This window comes from Pelophylax lessonae, assembly GCF_965119305.1.
Source record: "Pelophylax lessonae genome assembly, chromosome: 12".
In the NCBI taxonomy this organism is placed as follows: domain Eukaryota; kingdom Metazoa; phylum Chordata; class Amphibia; order Anura; family Ranidae; genus Pelophylax; species Pelophylax lessonae.
The window spans coordinates 8,781,529-8,804,452 of record NC_138779.1 but is presented as its reverse complement, the minus strand read 5'-3'; the positions used below and the strand labels follow the sequence as shown (position 1 = coordinate 8,804,452).

At 44.6% G+C, this 22,924-nt stretch overlaps 1 protein-coding gene across 1 annotated transcript in view; it reads right to left on the bottom strand.

The window, feature by feature from the left end:
• Positions 1 to 22,924, bottom strand: part of CEP104 (centrosomal protein 104) — a 177,247-nt gene that overhangs the window by 63,850 nt on the left and 90,473 nt on the right. Inside the window, exons 13-15 of the mRNA XM_082273168.1 lie at positions 7,592 to 7,768; positions 1,847 to 2,053; positions 119 to 235 (exon numbers count right to left, since the gene is read on the bottom strand). Of these exons, the coding sequence (XP_082129294.1) occupies positions 119 to 235; positions 1,847 to 2,053; positions 7,592 to 7,768 (501 nt within the window). The remainder of the gene's footprint in view (positions 1 to 118; positions 236 to 1,846; positions 2,054 to 7,591; positions 7,769 to 22,924) is intronic.

Sequence of the window (22,924 nt, the reverse complement as noted above, 5' to 3'; positions counted from 1 at the left end):
TATGTCATACTGTGGATGTGTATATGGAAAGAATAAAGGAGCTCTGCGGGCGAGGATTCCATGAGACACGCGATACTCAATGCCGAGTCCAAAGTATACAATCCCTGCCGGTCCGCACCTTGCCGGTCTGAGCCTCAGACTGAATATCCTTCAGAGCTGCCAGCTGTTCCTGAAGAGCTCGGATCTCCTCCTTCTTCTGCCTCTCCGCCTCCTCCGCAGCCATCCTCTTCTGAGCCTGACCACAAGACAAGGTAAATTAAAGGGGAATTACATCTTCTACTACCAATAGAAAACGATAACGCATTGTAATACATTTTCAGCATGATTTCTGTAGGGGACCTGAACTTGAGATCAGTCTCCTGCAAACCCCTAATGCAGCACTCCACTCAGGAGAAGGAAGGGCAGAATTGGGAGCCAATCACATGTCCCACAACAAAAATGACAGATCCCCTCTCAAGCCTCCACCAGGTCCTCTTGCATGAGAAACCGCAAGGAGTGCCGACAAGGAGGAAGCTCACCCCACCTAAAAACATCAAGTAGGGTAAGGAAGTCCTAAAAGTCGCACATCACAGCAAAACCCTGTAAGGAGGTGTATGACAGCCTCAGTCTGGGCTCCAACCAGGCCACACATCCCCACGCGTTTCATCCTGCCCTGGAGCTTAACCACATGCCGCCCACCCACTGTCAAATGACGGCGGAGCGGTGTGGCTCCCGTTCTGGGTTGACGTCATATGATGGCGCCCCAGAACGGGCACGCAGTGTGGCGATCGTGGCCCCCGATCTTGGTAAAGAGTCAATGGTGTGGCTCTTTACCCATGTGATTGGCTGTGTGCAGTAAATGAGGAAGTGCCGTTTATCGGCTCTCTTCGCCTCACACTGTCAGAGTATGTGGCGAGGAGAGCCGATCAGCAGCTCCTTCTCACAGGGGAGTCCAGGACAGGTAATCCAGGCACTGATTACAGTAAAGTAAAAAAACAGTGCCCATTAATCTTCCCAACCAATGCCCATCAGTGCCCATAGTACCGCCAGTCAGTGCCTGCCTATCAGTCCCGCCCGTCAGTGGCCATCAGTGTGGCATATTAGTGCCTCCTCATCAGTGCCACCTCATCTGCGCACATCAGTGCAGGAGAAAAATTACTTATTTTCAAAATTTACGACAGAAAATAGGAACATTTTTTTTTTTCTTTTTCAAAATTTTCTTTTTTAGTAAGAAATAAAAAACCCAGCAGTGATTAAATAAGAAATAATAGCGAATGGAAAAAGCTAAAAAAAATCTGAAATGCCTAGCAACAAATGATGTAACACGGGGATTCCCAAACTACGGCCCTCAAGTTGTTCAGGAACTACAATTCCCATCATGCCTAGTCATGTCTGTGAATGTCAGAGTTTTACAATGCCTCATGGGATGTGTAGTTCTGCAACAGCTGCAGGGTCGTAGTTTGGGAATCCCTGATGTAACAGATAATTTTTTTTTAAAGCCAATAGAGAAAACACCAAAGCTCAAAAATGCGGTATAAAAACGTGCAAGTCGTGCATAAAAACACGCCAAAAAATGCTCAAAGACACTACGCTCAGGTGTGAATTCAGCCTAGGATTGGACATTTATTATATAGGTGCTGTGGAATTCACCTTCAGTGTTCAGCAATACCCTTACATTGGTTATTAGGTTTTGATTGCACCGACTGTTATTTGTGGTCTTACATGGATACAAGACTCTTTTATATCTGCCTGGAGTTCCGATTTAATTCAATTTCCTTCTTTATAATCTCTGCAAGTATTAGACATCAGATCCTAATTTATGGGAGAGGAGATCACAGCGCCCATCCATCCATCTCTCCAGTCTCACCTTTAGCTCAATCTCTGTAGGACGACCATCAATTTTGGCAAATCCATCAAACAGCGTCTTGTAGAGGAGATTTTTGCGAGTGGCGGCATCATCGGGCGGCATGTGTTCCAGAACCTGGGAGCGGTTCAGTTGGTACAAATAGAGAATAATACGCACGGCTTTGTCACGCACTTCGGCCGTTGTGTAATCCAGCGCACCTAACGCAAACTGACGGGAAAAAAACAAGCGAATCATTAAATCAAATCAACGGATCTCCAGAAATGATCTTCTCTACAATCAGAAATTATTTAACGATAATTAACCCCTTCAAGAGCATTGCCAAAGATTAGACTTATTATCTACAAAAGGAGTCACAGTCTTTTGTGATTACTCCCAAATTACCACAGAGTTCACTATATGGACCCCTTATGTATTTATACATGGAGATCATATCCCCCCTTATATATTTATACATAGAGATCATATCCCCCCTTATGTATTTATACATGGATATCATATCCCCCCTTATGTATTTATACATGGATATCATATCCCCCCCTTATGTATTTATATATGGAGATCATATCCCCCCTTATGTATTTATACATGGAGATCATATCCCCCCCCTTATGTATTTATACATGGAGATCATATCCCCCCTTATATATTTATACATAGAGATCATATCGCCCCTTATGTATTTATACATGGAGATCATTTATACATGGATATCATACCCCCCCTTATGTATTTATACATGGATATCATATCCCCCCCTTATGTATTTATACATGGATATCATATCCCCCCTTATGTATTTATACATGGATATCATATCCCCCCTTATGTATTTATACATGGATATCATATCCCCCCCTTATGTATTTATACATGGAGATCATATCCCCCCCTTATGTATTTATACATGGAGATCATATCCCCCCCTTATGTATTTATACATGGAGATCATATCCCCCCTTATGTATTTATACATAGTGATCATATCCCCCCTTATGTATTTATACATGGAGATCATATCCCCCCTTATGTATTTATACATGGAGATCATATCCCCCCTTATGTATTTATACATGGTGATCATATCCCCCCTTATGTATTTATACATGGAGATCATATCCCCCCTTATGTATTTATACATGGAGATCATATCCCCCCTTATGTATTTATACATGGAGATCATATCCCCCCTTATGTATTTATACATGGAGATGATATCCCCTCTTATGTATTTATAGATAGAGATCATATCCCCCCTTATGTATTTATACATGGAGATCATATCCCCCCCTTATGTATTTATACATGGAGATCATATCCCCCCTTATGTATTTATACATAGTGATCATATCCCCCCTTATGTATTTATACATGGAGATCATATCCCCTCTTATGTATTTATAGATAGAGATCATATCCCCCCTTATGTATTTATACATGGAGATCATATCCCCCCCTTATGTATTTATACATGGGAGATCATATCCCCCCCTTATGTATTTATACATGGAGATCATATCCCCCCTTATGTATTTATACATGGTAATCCTATCCCCTTTATGTATTTATACATGGAGATCATATCTCCCCTTATGTATTTATACATGGAGATCATATCTCCCCTTATGTAATTATACATGGAGATCATATCTCCCCCTTATGTATTTATACATGGAGATCATATCCCCCCTTATGTATTTATACATAGTGATCATATCCCCCCTTATGTATTTATACATGGAGATCATATCCCCTCTTATGTATTTATAGATATAGATCATATCCCCCCTTATGTATTTATACATGGAGATCATATCCCCCCCTTATGTATTTATACATGGAGATCATATCCCCCCTTATGTATTTATACATGGAGATCATATCCCCCCCTTATGTATTTATACATGGAGATCATATCCCCCCTTATGTATTTATACATGGAGATCATATCCCCCTTATGTATTTATATATGGAGATCACATCCCCCCCTTATGTATTTATACATGGTAATCCTATCCCCTTTATGTATTTATACATGGAGATCATATCTCCCCTTATGTATTTATACATGGAGATCATATCCCCCCTTATGTATTTATACATGGAGATCATATCTCCCCTTATGTATTTATACATGGAGATCATATCTCCCCTTATGTATTTATACATGGAGATCATATCTCCCCTTATGTATTTATACATGGAGATCATATCTCCCCTTATGTATTTATACATGGAGATCATATCTCCCCTTATGTATTTATACATGGAGATCATATCCCCCCTTATGTATTTATACATGGTGATCATATCCCCCCCTTAATCTCCTCTTCTCAAGAGAGAATAAATTCAGTTCCCCTAATCTCTCCTCATAGCTGAGCTCTTCCATGCCTCTTATCAGTTTGGTTGCCCTTCTCTGCACTTTCTCCAGTTCCCCGATATCCTTTCTGAGAACCGGAGCCCAAAACTGAACTGCATATTCCAGATGAGGTCTTACTAATGATTTGTACAGATATCTCTCTCTCTCTCTAGAGTCCATTCCTCTCTATTACAAGAAAATTGGATTTTTCCTACAACTTACCTGTGAAATCTTTTTCTTGGGAGTACATGACAGGACACAGAGCAGACTAGAATAATGACTATCTGGGTTATACGCCACCTGTAGGTGAATGGACACTGGCAAACCGATAGACAGGAAGTTCCCCCCATATAACCCCTCCCACACAGGAAGAACCTCAGTTTTTGTAGCAAGCAATGAAGATCCCAGAAAAGAGGGGAGGGATCTCTGTGTCCCGTGATGTACTCCAAGAAAAGGATTTTACAGGTAAGTTGTAGGAAAAATCCAATTTTCTTTATCGTACATCACGGGACACAGAGCACGCCATAATAATGACTATCTGGGATGTCCTAAAACAATGCTCTAGAGGGGAGGGAACACAGTAATCCCAGGATCGCCCTCGGACAAAACAATCTTATGCTGCTGCCTGTAGCACGCTGCTTCCAAACTGAGCCACCTCTCGGGCTCTAACATCCACCTGGTATAACTTAGTGAATGTATGTACAGAAGACCAGGTAGCAGCCTTGCAAATCTGAACCATAGACACTTGATGATGCACCGTCCATGAGGAAATTACCCTCCCGGTAGAGTGCACCTCTAACCTAAAGGGTGGCACCATGCTTAAAAAGAGAAAAAAAGAGAGGGAAAAAAAACAAACAAAAAACCCCAAAAACGTACCAGTCCCGCCGCAGGATCCTGAAACAGAATTTAATCTTCACCCATCACAGCGGGCCCTGTTTTCCCTGGACCTTCAAGGACTGGGTCCCCCTTTTTATACTGGGGTCCACCCCCTTGGACCTGTATAGCACCCTGTTGGAAACTCCTTGGGAATAATAACCAGGGTTCCAACTTTCAGGGTCCAGTGCCCATCAGGTCGTATTACAGGCAAAACCTCGTTCTTCTCCATCCGAGGCTTGGGTACCGTACTTTTACGCTTAGCCATTCGAATGGATCCGATCACAACGCCCCTTTACTGGGACATCATTGAAGAGCTTTAAACAGCCATGTCCATCACCTTCAAGACACTGGCGAACAAAATGAGGTTCTTCCTGTGTGGGAGGGAACTTCCTGTTTATCAGTTTGCCAGTGTCCTTTCACCTATAGATGGCAAATACCCCAGATAGTCATTATTATAGCCTGCTCCGTGTCCCATGATGTATGATCAGGAAAACTAGAAACCACAGCTTGGCATTGCATGCTATTAGTAAGCTTATGATCTACCAGAACACCCAGATCCTTCTCCGCTATGGATTCCCCCAGATCCTTCTCTGCTATGGATTCCCCCAGATCCTTCTCAGCTATGGATTCCCCCAGATCCTTCTCAGCTATGGATTCCCCCAGATCCTTCTCCGCTATGGATTTCCCCAGACCCTTCTCCGCTATGGATTCCCCCCAGATCCTTCTCCTCTATGGATTCCCCCCAGATCCTTCTCCTCTATGGATTCCCCCCAGATCCTTCTCCGCTATGGATTCCCCCCAGATCCTTCTCTGCTATGGATTCCCCCCAGATCCTTCTCTGCTATGGATTCCCCCCAGATCCTTCTCTGCTATGGATTCCCCCCAGATCCTTCTCTGCTATGGATTCCCCCCAGATCCTTCTCTGCTATGGATTCCCCCCAGATCCTTCTCTGCTATGGATTCCCCCCAGATCCTTCTCTGCTATGGATTCCCCCCAGATCCTTCTCTGCTATGGATTCCCCTCAGATCCTTCTCTGCTATGGATTCCCCCAGATCCTTCTCTGCTATGGATTCCCCCAGATCCTTCTCCGCTATGGATTCCCCCCAGATCCTTCTCTGCTATGGATTCCCCCAGATCCTTCTCCGCTATGGATTCCCCCAGATCCTTCTCCGCTATGGATTCCCCCAGATCCTTCTCCGCTATGGATTCCCCCAGATCCTTCTCCGCTATGGATTTCCCCAGTTCTACTCCCCCTAGTATGTATGATGCATGCATATTCTTAGTCCCCAAGTGCATAACTTTACATTTATCAACATTAAACCCCATCTGCCACCATGGGCGTCTGCAGAACTTTTTTCAGGGGGGGGGGCATAATAAGGTCACCCATGCTCCGCCCCTTTTCAACAATGTCATGAAGGGGTGGGGCTTAGTCATTATACTTATTTTGAATATTTATTTTTAAAGAGCAAACCGCAGCATTTATTTTTAAAGCATTTGTTAACCTAAAAAAAAATAGATCCTGTTAAAGCATGTTATACAGCACAGTGCTTTGCTGTGTAATTTGGCCCCCTCTATCACCTAAAATACCTGGCTGATCCTGCCTGGCTATGTCCTCCCCTCTGTAAACTGACTATGGTATATCATGGCTGCTGAGCCCTGACACCGTGGTCAGTTTATGTGCCTCCATCATCCACAGTCCTTCTGTCCTCTCTCCCCCTCCCTGTCTGCTCCTGTGTCAGTGCCCGCACCACCACCCCCTCCTCTTGCTGCTGTAGATTCATTAAAAGTTTCATATCCTCTCTACAGTCTTTTTAATAATCCTGTGTGCCCCTGTGTCTGTGTTTTATAAAAATAAGCCGTTCTTTACTAAGTTTTCAGAGCGCCGATTGCCGCTCACGTGACCCACTGCCTCTCTCCTCCTCTCCCCCTCCCGACTGACATCAGTGAGGAATCCTCGGCCCCACCCACTGCAGGCAGCTGTCAGACAGGGAGAGGAGAGAGACAACGGGTCACGTGAGCGGCGCTCGGTCCTCTGAAAACTGGTAAAGAACGGCTTATTTTTTTTAAAACACATACACACAGGATTATTAAACAGACCAGACAGGATGGTATAAAGGGGCTTAACAACCACTTGAAAGGGGAAGTTGAGATTCCAGGGGGGGGGCATTCACCCCCCCTTGCCCCTACCTGCAGATGCCCATGTCTGCCACATAGCTGCCGAATTAAACAGTGCATTGAGGTCGGCTTCATCATCCCGCTATAACATCATCCCAGGTATAACCACTTAAAGTCCAGCGACATACCAGCACCTCACTGGTCGGCAAATGGATAAATGTTTAATTTATGGGAAACATGTTCACATCTCCTATAGAGATCTCTTCTAGAGTTATCAACTCAAATGAGAGGTTTGATTTTTTTCAAATTATTTGAGTGTTTCAGGAGGAGATCTGACACAAGAGGTTCCCCATTGGTCAGTATGGTTCTTCTACCTGAACCGAGGACCATTACTCACCTTCATGACGTTGTCAATGGTAAAGCCGGAGTTCTCCACGCCCAGCTCCTTAAGCAGGTTTTCCAAAAGCTCCACCTGGCTGAGGGCCAGCCTTGATGGCATTGTCCCCTTCAGTGGTTGAACCAAATGAGCGGGAATCATCTGTAGAGGTTTCACTTCTTTAAAGATTGCCATTTCCTGCAGGACAAATCCGGAGCACATCAATCAGTATACATATATATACCTATACATATATATATACCTTTGTTCCGAGCTTCGTCTCGGTGCTGTACCGTGCTGGGCACATTCCCTTTGTTTGTTAACACAAGGGAAAAAAAAGTTTAATAAAAAGTTACTCTATAGAAAAAAAACAAAAAACAAAAAAAAAAAAAAAAAAAAAAAAAAAAAAACATACTGTTTAGTACATCTGCATACAAACATCCAACCAGTGTTCATTTTGGCAGAAAATTTCGATTTAGTTATAGTATTGACTAAGATGCCATTTTAGTCGTATTTTAGTCATCTGAATTGTTTTGGTTTTACTCAGTACATTTTAGACAACTACAAATCGATTGGTTTAGGTAAATTGTAATGCATTATTTAACCCCTTTACCACCGGAGGATTTTGCTGTCTTATGTCTGGGCCACTTTTTGCGATTCGGCACTGTGCGACTTTAACTGACAATTGCGCGGACGTGCAACGCCGTACCCAAACGAAATTTACATCCTTTTTTTCCCACAAACAGAGCTTTCTTTTGGTGGTATTTGATCCCCTGTGCGATTTTTACTTTTTGCGCTTTAAACATAAAAAGAGCGTTTATTTTGAAAAAATAACAATATTTTTCACATTTTTTAATATGAAATTCTCCCCAAAAAAAAAGTAAAAATCTAAATTTTTTTTAAATTTTTGGCCAATTTGTTTTCTGTTACCTATGTTTGGTAAAAAAAAAAAAAAAAAATCGCAATAAGCGATTAGTAACTAGTAATGGCGGCGATCTGCAATTTTTTTTGTGGGACTGTGACATTGCGGCGGACAGATCGGACCCCTGACTGACATTTTTGACGCATTTGGGGTTACCAGTGACATTACTACAGTAATCAGTGCTATAAATATGCACGGTTACTGTAAAAATGACACTGGCAGGGAAGGGGTAATTTTATTGGAGAGGGAGGGGTTAATGTATGCCTGGTGCTTACTGACGTGTGTGGGGGGAGGGGACTGAGTGACACAGGGACAGATCGCAGATTGAGCTATGCTGAACCCTCCGATCTGTCACTCCTTGTCACTTAGGAGATCCACCCGCTTTGTTTACACAAGTGGGCGGATCTCCAAACTCGATTCCCCGACGATCGGGGAAGAGCGGTGGTGATCACCGCATCTCCTCCCCTGGCACGACTCCCGCTGTGACTGAAAACAGTGGGAGCGCGCCTCCGATGGTGTGCAAGTGCCGCCTACAAGGGGAGGAGTCCAGCGACGTAGGTCTACGTCGCTGGATGGAATCGAGCCACTGGCGCAGTACAGTCAACGTGACCGGTCGGCAAGTGGTTGAACATTCCTCTAGGATTTCCAAACTAATTATATACTCCTGCAGAAAAAATGGAATATGTTATTATTTCTGGTATTAGGCTACGTTCACATGTGGGCGTAACGGATCACGGGTAGAATCACCGCAATTCTGTCCGCGATCCAGAAATCATTTCTAAATCCCAGGACGCTTGTGCGATGCCCGTGATTTGCAATGGCACCCCAAATGCTGTGCGATGTTGCCGCGATTTCCGCATGCCGAATTGCGGTAACATCACGCAAACAGAATCGCGGGACGCATGACGCCCCCAAAAAAGGAACAAGAGCTTCTTTTGTGCATCATGCGTCCCACGATTCTATTTGCGCGATGTTACCGCGATTCGGCAGGCGAAAATCGCGGCAACTTTGCACAGCGTTTGGGGTGCCACTGCAAATCACGGCCATCGCACAGGCGCCCCGGGATTTGCAATGATTTCCGGATTGCGGGCAGAATCAAGGTGATTCTGCCCGTGATCCGCTACGCCCACATGTGAACGTAGCCTAAGAGTCGGTTCACACTATGGCGACACGACTTCGGGGCGACTTGAACAAGTCGCCGTGCACCGCGACTTCGGCGCGGCTTGCACTGACTTCACATAATGGAAGTCAATGCAGGTCGCTCCGACTTCGGCCAAAAGTAGTGTAGGAACCTTTTTCTAAGTCGGAGCGACTTGAGTCGCTCCTATTAGAACGGTTCCCATTGCACAGAATGAAGCACGACTTGTCAGGCGACCAAGTCGCCTGACAAGTCGGAGTAGTTTGAACCGGCAGTTAAGGTTTGAACACGCACTACAGACACAGATTTAGCCATTGTGATATACAACATCTTTATAAATAAAACCAGAGTTTCACAAACAAAAATATTGCTTTTTGACAAACAGAAGTGCAACTTTAAGCACTTAAGCCCCGGAGGATTTGGCTGCTCAAAGACCAGGTCCTATTTTGTGAATCGGCACTGCGTGACTTTAATGGACAATTGCGCGGTCATGCAATGCAGTATCCAAATTAAATTGATGTCCCTTTTTCCCCACAAACAGAGCTTTCTATTGGTGGTATTTAATCACCTGTGCGATTTTTATTTTTTGCGCAAAAAAAAAAAAATAAAAATAAAAAAAATCGCAATAACTGTATTTTGATTGGTTTGTGCAAAAGTTATTGTGTTTACTAACTATAGGAGAGATTTATGTCATTTTTATTGTGTTTTTTTTTTTTAAGTAGTAATGGCGGTGATCTGCGATTTTTTTTTCGGGACTGCGACATTGCGGCGGACAGATCGGACCCCTGACCGACACTTTTGGGGGTACCAGTGACATTACTACAGTAATCAGTGTTATACATATGCACTGTTGTTACTGTAAAAATGACACTGTCAGGAAAGGGGTTAACTGTGTCCCTAGGGGCGTGGCTTGTGATGTAACAACAGAGACATGCGATCCTACATAGCAGGACCGTATGATCTCTGCAGTTACACCAGGGAGAATGACAGACGGCTTTGTTTACATCAGCCGCCTGCCTTTCTCCCTCTCCAGCGGGAGATTGCGAGTGGCCGGTGGACATCGGAGCTGCCGGTCACTTGCACCAGGATGTGCGGGAACAAGCGGGGGCAGGAGCGCGCCTCCGGCGGCGCACGCTGGCCCCCTAGAGGCTCCTGGGCGAGCGACGTAGCCCTACGTCGGTTTGCCCAGGAGAGCCGGACTGTCGCAGTAAATAGTCGTGCGGCAGTCGGCAAGTGGTTAAAATACAAAAAAACCCCAAAAAACTGCAATCTCTATTGGCTGTAATGTCATCACCTGAATATATTACCAGCATTAAATATTAAGAAAAAATATCAGAAAAAAGTCTTTCTTGATTTTTTTTTCTCTTTCAGCAGTTCAGTAGATGCCCCATACTTCTACTTATGTGGTGGTGCAATACATGTTTAGACTTTATTGTGCTATTATTACCGGCTCTGGATTGAATTGTGTTGCCGATTTAGAAATGGCCAGCAGGGGAGTGTTAACTTTTATGTCAATTTTCAATTTAGTTTTAGTCATATTTTAGTCTTATGACTAAAAAGTGGATTTTTGACTTACCGTAAAATCCTTTTGTCTCAAGTTCATTGACGGATGCAGTTCTCTGATCCATATCAGTAGGGTTATACTGCCCCCTACAGGAGACAGTAGGCAGAAAAAAAGTTCTGGCTCCGCCTATGGGCAGTCCCGGAGGGTACACCCTCTCTCTTTCTGCATAGGATGCCAGTTTTGTATCAAAGCAGTGTCAGAAAGTAACACCAACCAAACTCAAAATAGAGGGGCGGGTGCTGCGTCTGTCAATGAACTTAAGAGAAAAAGATTTTACGGTAAGTCAAAAATCCAGTTTTCTCTATCGTTCATTGACGGACGCAGTTCTCTCTGATTCATATCATTAGGGACATCCCAAAGCAGTGCTATAAAATGAGGGGTGGGAGCAGCAGAAAAGAACAAGTCCCCCAAGGCCAAACACAGCCAACCAGGTGACATAGGACTCATCACAACAAAAGATGAGACCCGCCTGAAACAAACAGTAAAAAAATACTTCTATGCCAGGACCCGCTCGTCACTTCTAGGGCAGGAGCGTCATCCCTGCACAGCTTCTGGGCATACCCAGAAGCTGTTTAGCAGGGAATGATGCGCCACACCGGAAGTGACCAGCGGGGCCGGTGCAGGCGCATTGACTCCTGGGAGCGACGACGTTCAGCTCCCAGGAATCAATGCAGACAGGAAATGACGAGCGGGGCCGGTGCAGGTGCTTTGACTCCTGGGAGCGATGACGTTCAGCTCCCAGGAATCAATGAATCAATGCAAGGAGGAAGTGACGAGCGGGGCCGGTGCAGGCGCATTGACTCCTGGGAGCGATGATGTTCGGCTCCCAGGAATCAATGCAAGCCGGAAGTGACGGCGCGGGCCGCGGCCACAGAGGGGGGAAGAGGAAGAAAGGTGAGTATATTTTCTTCAATAACAAGGTAAGTAAACAAAAAAAAAAAATCGTGACTTTCCATTTCATTTTCAGGTGACCCTCAGCAAGCGGATGGTCCAAAGTTGATTTTGAGGCCGGAACTCCACTTTAAAAGCATTCTAAACACAAAGATTGGTGGGACTGAATGCTTTTGGTCAGTAATAATGGCGCCATTTACATCCAGGTAAACCGGAAGATATGTGATGTCATCTCTTCTGGGTTACTATATCCTAAAGCCCAGCAAGGCCAATTTTTGGTCTTTTTTTGGCTTTCCGATCAGCTGGTGAAAGCGCCAGCTGATCGATTGGGACTTCTGTTGGGACAGGAGATCCCAGCAAAGCCGTGGAAGGCAGCGGGGGGGGGGGGGGGGGGGTGGTGGGTGTGTGTGTGTGTGTGTGGGGGGGGGGGGACGTATAGGGTTGCTTTTACAAGACAGCCAACCGGCTTTAAAAAAACAGAACCCCAAAACCTAATTTTTATTTTTAAAGCAGAGGCCCTAAAGAAGAAATTGTTGGGTTTCGTAATGTTTTATGTCACACGGTATTTGCACAGTGGCTTTTCAAACATTTTTTTTTTTTTTTTTTAAAACACCCTTTTTTGAATTTTAATGCAAAAACACAATACATAACCCAATTTTTTGATAAAATATAAAAGATAATGTAAATAGATACAAAACATATCACACCTTAAAATAGGGCACGCCCATGCAATGGCGACAAATAATTTTACCATCCATAGGCGACGCTTTAAAAGTCTTTAGCCCCCATTCACAGCGCTGCGGCTTAGAAATCGCACTACTTCAGCGTGACTTCAAAGCCACACACCAGTGCGATTTGCACTGCAGCTTGCGACTTCATTTCACAGAAGTCAATGAAAGCAGAAAAAAAAGAAAAAAAAATACTGCGCGGCTATTTGAACGGTTCCATTGCCAGCAATGAGGTGCGACTTGTAATGCGACAAATCGCACCGATGTGAACAGGGACTTACAGGTAAACAATTTATATTTGCACAGGAGGTTGCTCAGTTTAGGAGACACTGTATTTACTGTATACCGCACCGATGATGCCACCGGCACATGCGCTCTGAAGGAACGACCGCCCGTGCCATTTCTTCACAGCCTTGTGCCGTGACCAGCGGGGGAGTGACATCAGGAGGCTCCGGCCCGCAGCACAGCCAGAGTCTGCGGACCCGGAAGGGAGACAGGTGAAGATGGATGCAGCCTCCAGTGGGGACGAGAGCTTTGTTTGGAGGTAAGGGTCACATAATGTGCTAGTATGTGATGCATACTAGCACATTATGCCTTTACTTTTCAGGTAACAGAAAAAAAAAAAAAAGACTTTACTCCCCCTTTAATGCACCGCCTGCCTTTACAATCCCTTTAAGGATTTAGAGAAGATCTGTAAAGAAGAGAGGACCAAAATCCCTCCTGAGATGTGTGCAAACCTGGCCACCAACTACAAGAAACGTCTGACCTCTGTGCTTCCAACAAGGGTCCCCCCCCCCCCCAATACTAAGTCATGGTACTTGCTTTGGGGTTAATACTTATTTTACTAATTGAACTGAAACAAATTTATAACATTTGTTTTAGGTGTTTATTTTTCTGGATGTTTGGTTGATATTCTGTCTCTATCATATAAAATACACCTATGATAGAAATTATACACCCGCCATTTCTTTCTAACACAATCTGCAGGGATCAAATCATTATTTCCCCCCCTGTACATGCGTCTGTCCTCTCTTGTACCAGTAAAGTCCTACATAGCTGGTTGTATAAATAATGGATGTGGTACGCCATTAGCAGCCTAAGCTTAAAGCGTAACTCCACTTTTGTTGAGAAGAAAACCCCTCCCCCTCTGGGTGATCTCTGTACATTGCTGGGATTGGAACAAACTTTGTTGCAGATTTCTACCTTTTGTTATTCTGAAGAAATCATTGTTTGTTCCTCTGTGCTGAGTGGGTCTAATGGGAGTGGTTTCATAATTATCTATCAGCTGTGGAAGCTGCAGGGCTCTAATGAGGAAATCTGCTGGGCCTGCATCCCTTTAGACGTGTTCCTATTGGGAGGATCTCACCAAAAAATGAGATTTGTGTTGCAGGGAATGCCAGAAATCTGATTGTATCTTAGTGCAGACTTCTGGGAAAATTGGCGAGCCAATCACACAAGCAGGACATGATGTTTCTGGGGGTGTGGTCAGTATACATTCTGTGTTTCGGTCTAGGGGTGTGGTCGGTATACATTCTATGTTTCTGGGGGTGTGGTCAGTATACATTCTGTGTTTCTGTCTAGGGGTGTGGCCGGTATACATTCTGTGTTTCAGGGGGTGTGGTCAGTATACATTCTGTGTTTCTGGGGGTGTGGTCAGTATACATTCTGTGTTTCTAGGGGTGTGGTCAGTATACATTCTGTGTTTCTAGGGGTGTGGTCAGTATAGATTCTGTGTTTCTAGGGGTGTAGTCAGTATAGATTCTGTGTTTCTAGGGGTGTAGTCAGTATACATTCTATGTTTCTGTCTAGGGGTGTGGTCAGTATACATTCTGTGTTTCTAGGGGTGTGGTCAGTATACATTCTATGTTTCTAGGGGTGTGGTCAGAATACATTCTGTGTTTCTAGGGGTGTAGTCAGTATAGATTCTGTGTTTCTAGGGGTGTAGTCAGTATAGATTCTGTGTTTCTAGGGGTGTAGTCAGTATACATTCTGTGTTTCTGTCTAGGGGTGTGGTCAATATACATTCTATGTTTCTGGGGGTGTGGTCAGTATACATTCTATGTTTCTGGGGGTGTGGTCAGTATACATTCTGTGTTTCTAGGGGTGTGGTCAGTATACATTCTGTGTTTCTAGGGGTGTGGTCAGTATACATTCTGTGTTTCTAGGGGTGTGGTCAGTATACATTCTGTGTTTCTAGGGGTGTGGTCAGTATACATTCTATGTTTCTGGGGGTGTAGTCAGTATAGATTCTGTGTTTCTAGGGGTGTGGTCAGTATACATTCTATGTTTCTGGGGGTGTAGTCAGTATAGATTCTGTGTTTCTAGGGGTGTAGTCAGTATAGATTCTGTGTTTCTAGGGGTGTAGTCAGTATACATTCTGTGTTTCTAGGGGTGTAGTCAGTATACATTCTGTGTTTCTAGGGGTGTAGTCAGTATACATTCTGTGTTTCTATCTAGGGGTGTGGTCAGTATACATTCTATGTTTCTGTCTAGGGATGTGGTCAGTATACATTCTATGTTTCTAGGGGTGTGGTCAGTATACATTCTGTGTTTCTGTCTAGGAGTGTGGTCAGTATACATTCTATGTTTCTGGGGGTGTGGTCAGTATACATTCTGTGTTTCTGTCTAGGGGTGTGGTCAGTATACATTCTATGTTTCTAGGGGTGTGGTCGGTATACATTCTGTGTTTCTAGGGGTGTAGTCAGTATAGATTCTGTGTTTCTGGGGGTGTGGTCAGTATACATTCTGTGTTTCTGGGGGTGTGGTCAGTATACATTCTGTGTTTCTGGGGGTGTGGTCAGTATACATTCTGTGTTTCTGGGGGTGTAGTCAGTATACATTCTAGGTTTCTGGGGGTGTGGTCAGTATACATTCTATGTTTCTGTCTAGGGGTGTGGTCGGTATACATTCTATGTTTCTGGGTGTGTGGTCAGTATACATTCTATGTTTCTGGGTGTGTGGTCAGTATACATTCTGTGTTTCTGTCTAGGGGTGTGGCCGGTATACATTCTGTGTTTCAGGGGTTGTGGTAAGTATACATTCTGTGTTTCTGGGGGTGTGGTCAGTATACATTCTATGTTTCTGGGGGTGTGGTCAGTATACATTCTGTGTTTCAGGGTGTATGGTCAGTATACATTCTATGTTTCAGGGGATGTGGTCAGTATACATTCTGTGTTTCAGGGGGTGTGATCAGTATACATTCTGTGTTTCTGGGGGTGTGGTCAGTATACATTCTGTGTTTCTGGGGGTGTGTTCAGTATACATTCTATGTTTCTGGGGGTGTGGTAAGTATACATTCTATGTTTCTGGGGGTGTGGTCAGTATACATTCTATGTTTCTGGGGGTGTGGTCAGTATGCATTCTATGTTTTTGGGGGTGTGGTCAGTATACATTCTGTGTTTCTGGGGATGTGGTCAGTATACATTCTGTGTTTCTGGGGGTGTGGTCAGTATACATTCTGTGTTTCAGGGGGTGTGGTCAGTATACATTCTGTGTTTCTGGGGGTGTGGTCAGTATACATTCTGTGTACAGAACAGCTCCAGGAGGCCATATTGGATTTCAAGGAAATGACAATAGCTGCAGATTGAAAAGGAAAGGGAATTTTTAATAACATTCAATTACAATATTTGTGTTGCAATTGTATACGCTATATTGTTTTTTCTTTATTTGCTGATTTTTTTTACCCACGAACGTGGAGTTACCCTTTACATATAATGATAAATATTAAAATAAGCAAGATTTTAAAATTTTGCCCAACTATAAAAAAAAGAAAAAAAAAGTTAAAATGTTTATATTTTATATATGAGCACCAATAAAAAAAATAAAAAACGGATACATATTCCCTATATCAGAATTATTTTACCCGAATTTCTACAGTCAATCCAACAAAAGTCGTTTCCCCACACAGTTTAACCCTCTCACTTTTATTTTTTTTGCTCCTGGCGTGTGTAATGGCTTTCACCGCTTTCCTTTCAGCGTGTGATTACAAATCTCTTTTTTGCCAAAGCCAAAAATGCGCCCATGAAAAAAAAAAATGGTGCGCCACCGGGAGACGGGCGAGGGGGGGGGGGGGATGTGAGGGGGACTGAGGCTTTTATAAGAGGGGGGGACGTTAACTCTAGACAAGTCTGAGCTGCGAGGAAACTCGCGTGTTTTCTTTTCCAGGCTGGGAGAACGTAGCAGTAAATAACGGCGGCGGTCCCTAAAGGCGCACACAAAGTGTTACTGTTCCATAGCGGGGCTGTGCTGGAATATCGCAGGGACTGCTAGGCTTGGGCAGCCGCTGAGATCATTTCTGAACAAGGCCGGTATTGTTCGCACTCCGCGCTCCTGGGGTTTTGCATTTTTATCCACTGATGTTTACGGCGTGCTTTTCATTACGTCTTATTGTAGCTCGCCTTTGTGCCTTATAAACAATCCTATCCGCCAGTCTATTACAGGGACAACACCGCATGCTGGCTGGTTTTTTTTTTTATATTTAGGCCCCTTTCACACTGGTGAGACTTGTCATGTGATTTGGGACTACAAAATCGCATGACAAGTCGTTCTCCATTATTTCCAATGAGCCCCATTCATATCTGTGCAACTTGAAGTCGCATCGACTTCAAAGTAGTCCCTGCACTACCTTTGGCATGATTTTGATGCGTTTTGAGGAAAAGACATTATAAGCCCATTCAAACTTGCATCAAAAAGTGGCGTCAAAATCATGGTAAAATTGTGCGACTTTGAAGTTGCATAAATGTGAAAGGGGCCTCAAACATGAAAAAAAAGACATGAAAAAGGGAAATTTAAAGGCTATGTAGACCCCAACATTGAACTTCTCTTATTTGGTCCTTTATGGTCTGTTAACCACTTCTGGACCGGAAGGATTTTCCCCCTTAATGACCAGGACATTTTTTGCGATTCGGCACTGCGTTACTTTAACAGACAATTGCGCGGTCGTGCGACGATGTACCCAAATAAAATCCATGTCCTTTTTTTCCCACAAATAGAGATTTCGTTTGGTGGTATTTGATCACCTGTGCGATTTTTATTTTTTGCACTATAAACAAAAAAAGAGCGACAATTCTGAAAAAAAAAAAAAAAAAAAAAAAAACAAAACAATGATTTTCACATTCTGCTATATAACATTCCCAAAAAAAAAAAAAATTAAAAATCCAAATTTTTTTAACATTTTAGGCCAATTTGTATTGTGCTACATATTTTTGGTATAAAAAAAAAAAAAAAAAATAAGCGTATTTTGATTTTGCACAAAAGTTATCGAGTCTACAAACTACAAAAAAATTTTATGTCATTTTTATTGTTTTTTTTTTTTACTAGCAATGGCGGCATTCTGTGATTTTTACATTAGGTTAACAGACATTCGCGCGGTCGTGCGGCACTGTACCCAAATAAATTACGTCCTTTTTTCCCCACAAACAGAGATTTCTTTTGGTGGTATTTGATCACCTGTGCAATATTTATTTTTTGCTCTATAAACAAAAAAAGAGCGACAATTCTGAAAAAAACAAAAAAACAATATTTTTCACTTCCTGCTATATAACATTCCCAAAAAAAAAAATAAAAAACAATTTTTTTCATCCTTTTAGGCCAATTTGTATTCTGCTACATGTTTTTGGTAAAAAAAAAAAAAAAAAAAAAAGAAGGAGCAGATCGCCATACAGGTACAGCGATTTGCGCAGCCGAGCCAGCCTGCCGCAGTATATATATGATGTCATCGGCCGCCCATGCTGTTCCTTCAGTGAAAAACAAACAATATTTTTGACTTCCTGCTATATAACATTCCCAAAAAAAAAAAAAATTAAAAACCAAATTTTTAAATCCTTTTAGGCCAATTTGTATTCTGCTACATATTTTTCGTAAAAAACAAAAAAAAAAAAAAAAAAAATCGCAATAAGCGATTTTTGATTGGTTTGTGCAAATGTGATCGCGTCTATAAACTAGGGGAAAGATTTATATCAATTTTATTTTTAAATGGTGGCGATCTGTGATTTTTAGTGGGACTGCGACATTGCGGCGGACAGATCGGACCCCTGACTGACATTTCTGACACTTTTGGGGGGACCAGTGACATTGCTACAGTAATCGGTGCTAAAAATATGCACTGTCACTGTACTAATGACACTGGCAGGGAAGGGGTTAACCTAATGGTGATCAAAGGGGTTAAATGTGAGCCTAGGGGTGTTTTCTAACTGTATGGGGGCGTGGCTTGTGAAATGATCATAGAGATCTGTGTTCCTATATAGAAGGATCACAGGCGCTCTGTGATCATTCCAGAGAGAAGAACGTCGCCTGTGTTTACAAATGAGCGTCCTCTCTCAGCGGGGAGCGATCTCGCGGGTGCCCGGCGGCAATCAGTATCGCCGGTCCCATGGATCAGCATCCCCACTGCCTAGCGGGGGCGGGAGCGTGTCTGCGGCGACGCGTGCTCGCTCCCAGGAGCGCTCCCGCAGATCGCCGTACAGGTACAGCGATTCGCGCAGCCAAGCAGCCTGCCGCAGTATATACAACATCATTGACCCCCCGTGCCGTTCCTTCAGAGCCCTGTGTCATGATGTCATCGCGCCTCTGGCCAATCAGATGGCCGGAGGATGCGAACCAGGATGGCCGAACATGTCGGCTGTGTCTCTGCTGAGCGGGCGGCACTGCGGGGGCTTTGTTCTAAGGTAAGTATTTCATACTGAGCGACTCTATGCAATGCACCCCATACATTATGCCTTTGTCTTACAGGGTTTTTTTTGTCCATTTGTTTTTCTTTCTGGGTTTACAACCTCTTTAACTTCCTCTCCCATAGCCAAACAGGAAGTGGGAGGAAATTCCTACAAATTAAGGGAATCTTTTGGGGTCCCCCAGGTCACCAGAATTCGTGTCCCCTTTGGAAAATTTCCCCCCCCTATTACTTTTCTGGGGAAAACCCAAAATTTGAGATTTTCTTTCACTTTCACTGATAACGTTTCACTGAAAGTGCAGGTACAGGAGGAGGGCCAGGGGAGGGATGGAGTCAGCTGCCAGAGTCTGCTGAATGCTGAGATTAGGGGAGGTGGAGATGAGGGGATGCTTCGGCTGCACAGAGAGACGCAGGATCTGTAGGGGGGAGTTCTATCCTCCTCTCTGCTGCTGACAAGGGGGGGGGGGGGTATCAAGACAAGTCTCTCCTTGGCTGCAGGGAGAAGGCAGGATCTGGCGGAGGAGCTCTGTCACCCTCTCTGCTGCTGAGACAAGGTGGGGGTGGAGACGAGGGTGGTGCCGCAGCTGCAGGAGCGATGCGAGGGCCACATGAAATGGTTAAAGCACGTGTCCGGCCCTTCAGGCCACTTCCCACCCACAGTCACATGATGGCAGAGCGGTGCGGCTCTCGTTATGGGATGACGTCATATCGCTGTGCCCCAGAACGGCCGCTCTCGCACGTAGCTCGGTGATCTCGTTCCAAGGACATGGCGCGACCCCGATCTCGATAAAGACCTGATGACGCGGCTCTTTAACCATGTGATTGGCTGTGTCCAATCACAGCCAGGGTCACATGTAAATGGAGGAAGTGCAGTTTGTCAACGCTCCTCGTCTCACACTGTCAGAGGACACTACAGTGGGGGGTGAAGAGCGCAGAGGACATTGTTTTGGGGGTTACAGGACACTATAGTGAGGGGTTATGTGAAGGGGGGCTGAGGACACTAGCTTGGGGGGGAATGGGCAGAGGACATTACAATGGGGGTAGGGGGTGATGTGAAGGGGGCAGAGGACGCTGTGTTGTTGGGGGTACAGAACACTACGTCTACATCTTTTAATTGGAAGCTTGATTATTTTTTTTTTTTTTAACCCCTAGTAAGACACAGGGAAGACGGGAGGACAACCAGCAAATGGGGCACAGTAGGTCCTAGAGAAGACAAGAGGAGGAGACACAAGCCAACAAATGGACAGCAAGGCACAAAGAACACAGGAGGATAACAGCAAGAGCAAAAAAAAAGGACAACATGACCAAGGAAAGACAGGAAGACCACCAGCAAGAGCCACAGAATTCAGGGAACACAGAATTAGTAACAGCAAGAGCTACATGAGGACAGAAGGACGTAGGAAAGATAGGAGCACCACCAAAACAACAAAAGGGCAGCAGAACCAATAGAAGACAGAAGGAGCTTCAACAGGAGAAACAAGAGGACCCATGAGAGACAGGAGGGGCACCAGCAAGAGCAACATGAAGACAGGGGAATCCAGGGAACACAGTGCAAATAACAGAAAAACCTAGGAAAGATAGGAGGACCACCAGCAAGAGAAGAAAAGGGACACCAGCAAGAGGACAGCAGGACCCAGGGAGACAGGAGAGGCACCAGCAATGAGTAAAATGAAGACAGCTGAATCATGGAAACCCAGTAGTAATCAGAACAAGAATAGGAAGAATAGAATAGGAAGACAGCAAGACTACAATCAAGAGCAACAGGACAGCAGAACCCAGGGACACGGGAGGACTACCAGCAAGAACAACAGGAAGACTGCAAGACCAACAAAAGACACAAAAACTACTAGAAAGTGCAACAAGAGGACAACTAGACAGGAGGAAAACAGGAGGGACACCTATGGAAAATAATAGATTGCTCAAAAGAAGGCCCGTCACCAACCAACTGCCTGACATTCAACCATACCACAAATTTTACCAAACACACCATCAACCTCTGGATATGACGCTGAGCACGGCACTCAATTTCTTTGGTGGACCATGGTGAGGCCTGTTCTGAGTGGAACCTGTCCTGTATAACCGCTGTATGGCCACCATGCTGCAGCTCAGTTTCAGGGTCTTGGCAATCTTCTTATAGCTTAGAGTCAGAGAGTTCTTTGCAATGAGGAGCCATGTTGAACTTCCAGTGACCAGTATGAGAGAGTGAGAGCGATAACACCAAATTTAACACACCTGCCCCCATTCACACCTGAGACCTTGTAACACTAACGAGTCACATGACACCGGGGAGGGAAAATGGCAAATTTGGTCCAATTTGGACATTTTCACTTAGGGGTGTACTCACTTTTGTTGCCAGCGGTTTAGACATTATAGCGGTAGTATACCGCTTTTTTTGACTTTTACTTACAGGTATGCCTATAAGGCTTACCTGTAGGTACAATTAATATCTCCTAAACCTACACGGTTTAGGAGATATTACCACTGCATGCAGCCTCTGACGAGTGCGGCGCATGCGCTCTGAAGGTCCGGGGGGACCTTCAGAGTTCCTTGCCGGGAATCGCCGGAAAATTACTCCCACGTGCATGCGCGGGAGTGACGTCATTGCGGCTCCGGCCACTCACAGCGCCGGAGCCGCGGAACCCGGAAGAGACGCCGAGGGATCATGTCCGCTCCCACAGCGGTGTCCAGGGGTCCGTGTCGGGGCTTCGTTCTAAGGTAAGTAATTCATAATGAGCTAGTATGCGATGTCCAAGACCCGTTTCCTGATTGGCCGAAAGGTGAACAATTGCAATTGGCCGAGGAGGAGGAGGACTCAGGAGATGCGGAGGATTGAGGAGAAGCCGCCGCTGCATCAGGTAAGTGTGCGCTGGTCTCTGCATGCTGTGGTCACTCTGCATTGAAAGGGGGCACGCTGTGGGAACTCTGCATTGAAAGGGGGCACGCTGTGGGAACTATGCATTGAAAGGGGGCACGCTGTGGGAACTATGCATTGAAAGGGGGCACGCTGTGGGAACTATGCATTGAAAGGGGGCACGCTGTGGGAACTATGCATTGAAAGGGGGCACGCTGTGGGAACTATGCATTGAAAGGGGGCACGCTGTGGGAACTATGCATTGAAAGGGGGCACGCTGTGGGAACTATGCATTGAAAGGGGGCACGCTGTGGGAACTATGCATTGAAAGGGGGCACGCTGTGGGAACTATGCATTGAAAGGGGGCACGCTGTGGGCACTCTGAATTTATTAAGGGGGCATGCTGTGGGCACTCTAAATTTGTTGTTGTTAATATTTTTTTGTAACTTAATTCTGAATAAAACAATTAACAGTGTAATTTTATGAGATATTTTACGAGGGCATGTTTAGGGGTGGAGCAGGGTAGGGTTTGGGTGGGGCAACAAGTGGCAAGTAACTCTTAAGGCCTGGTTAGTAACTCATGGCCTGAAATT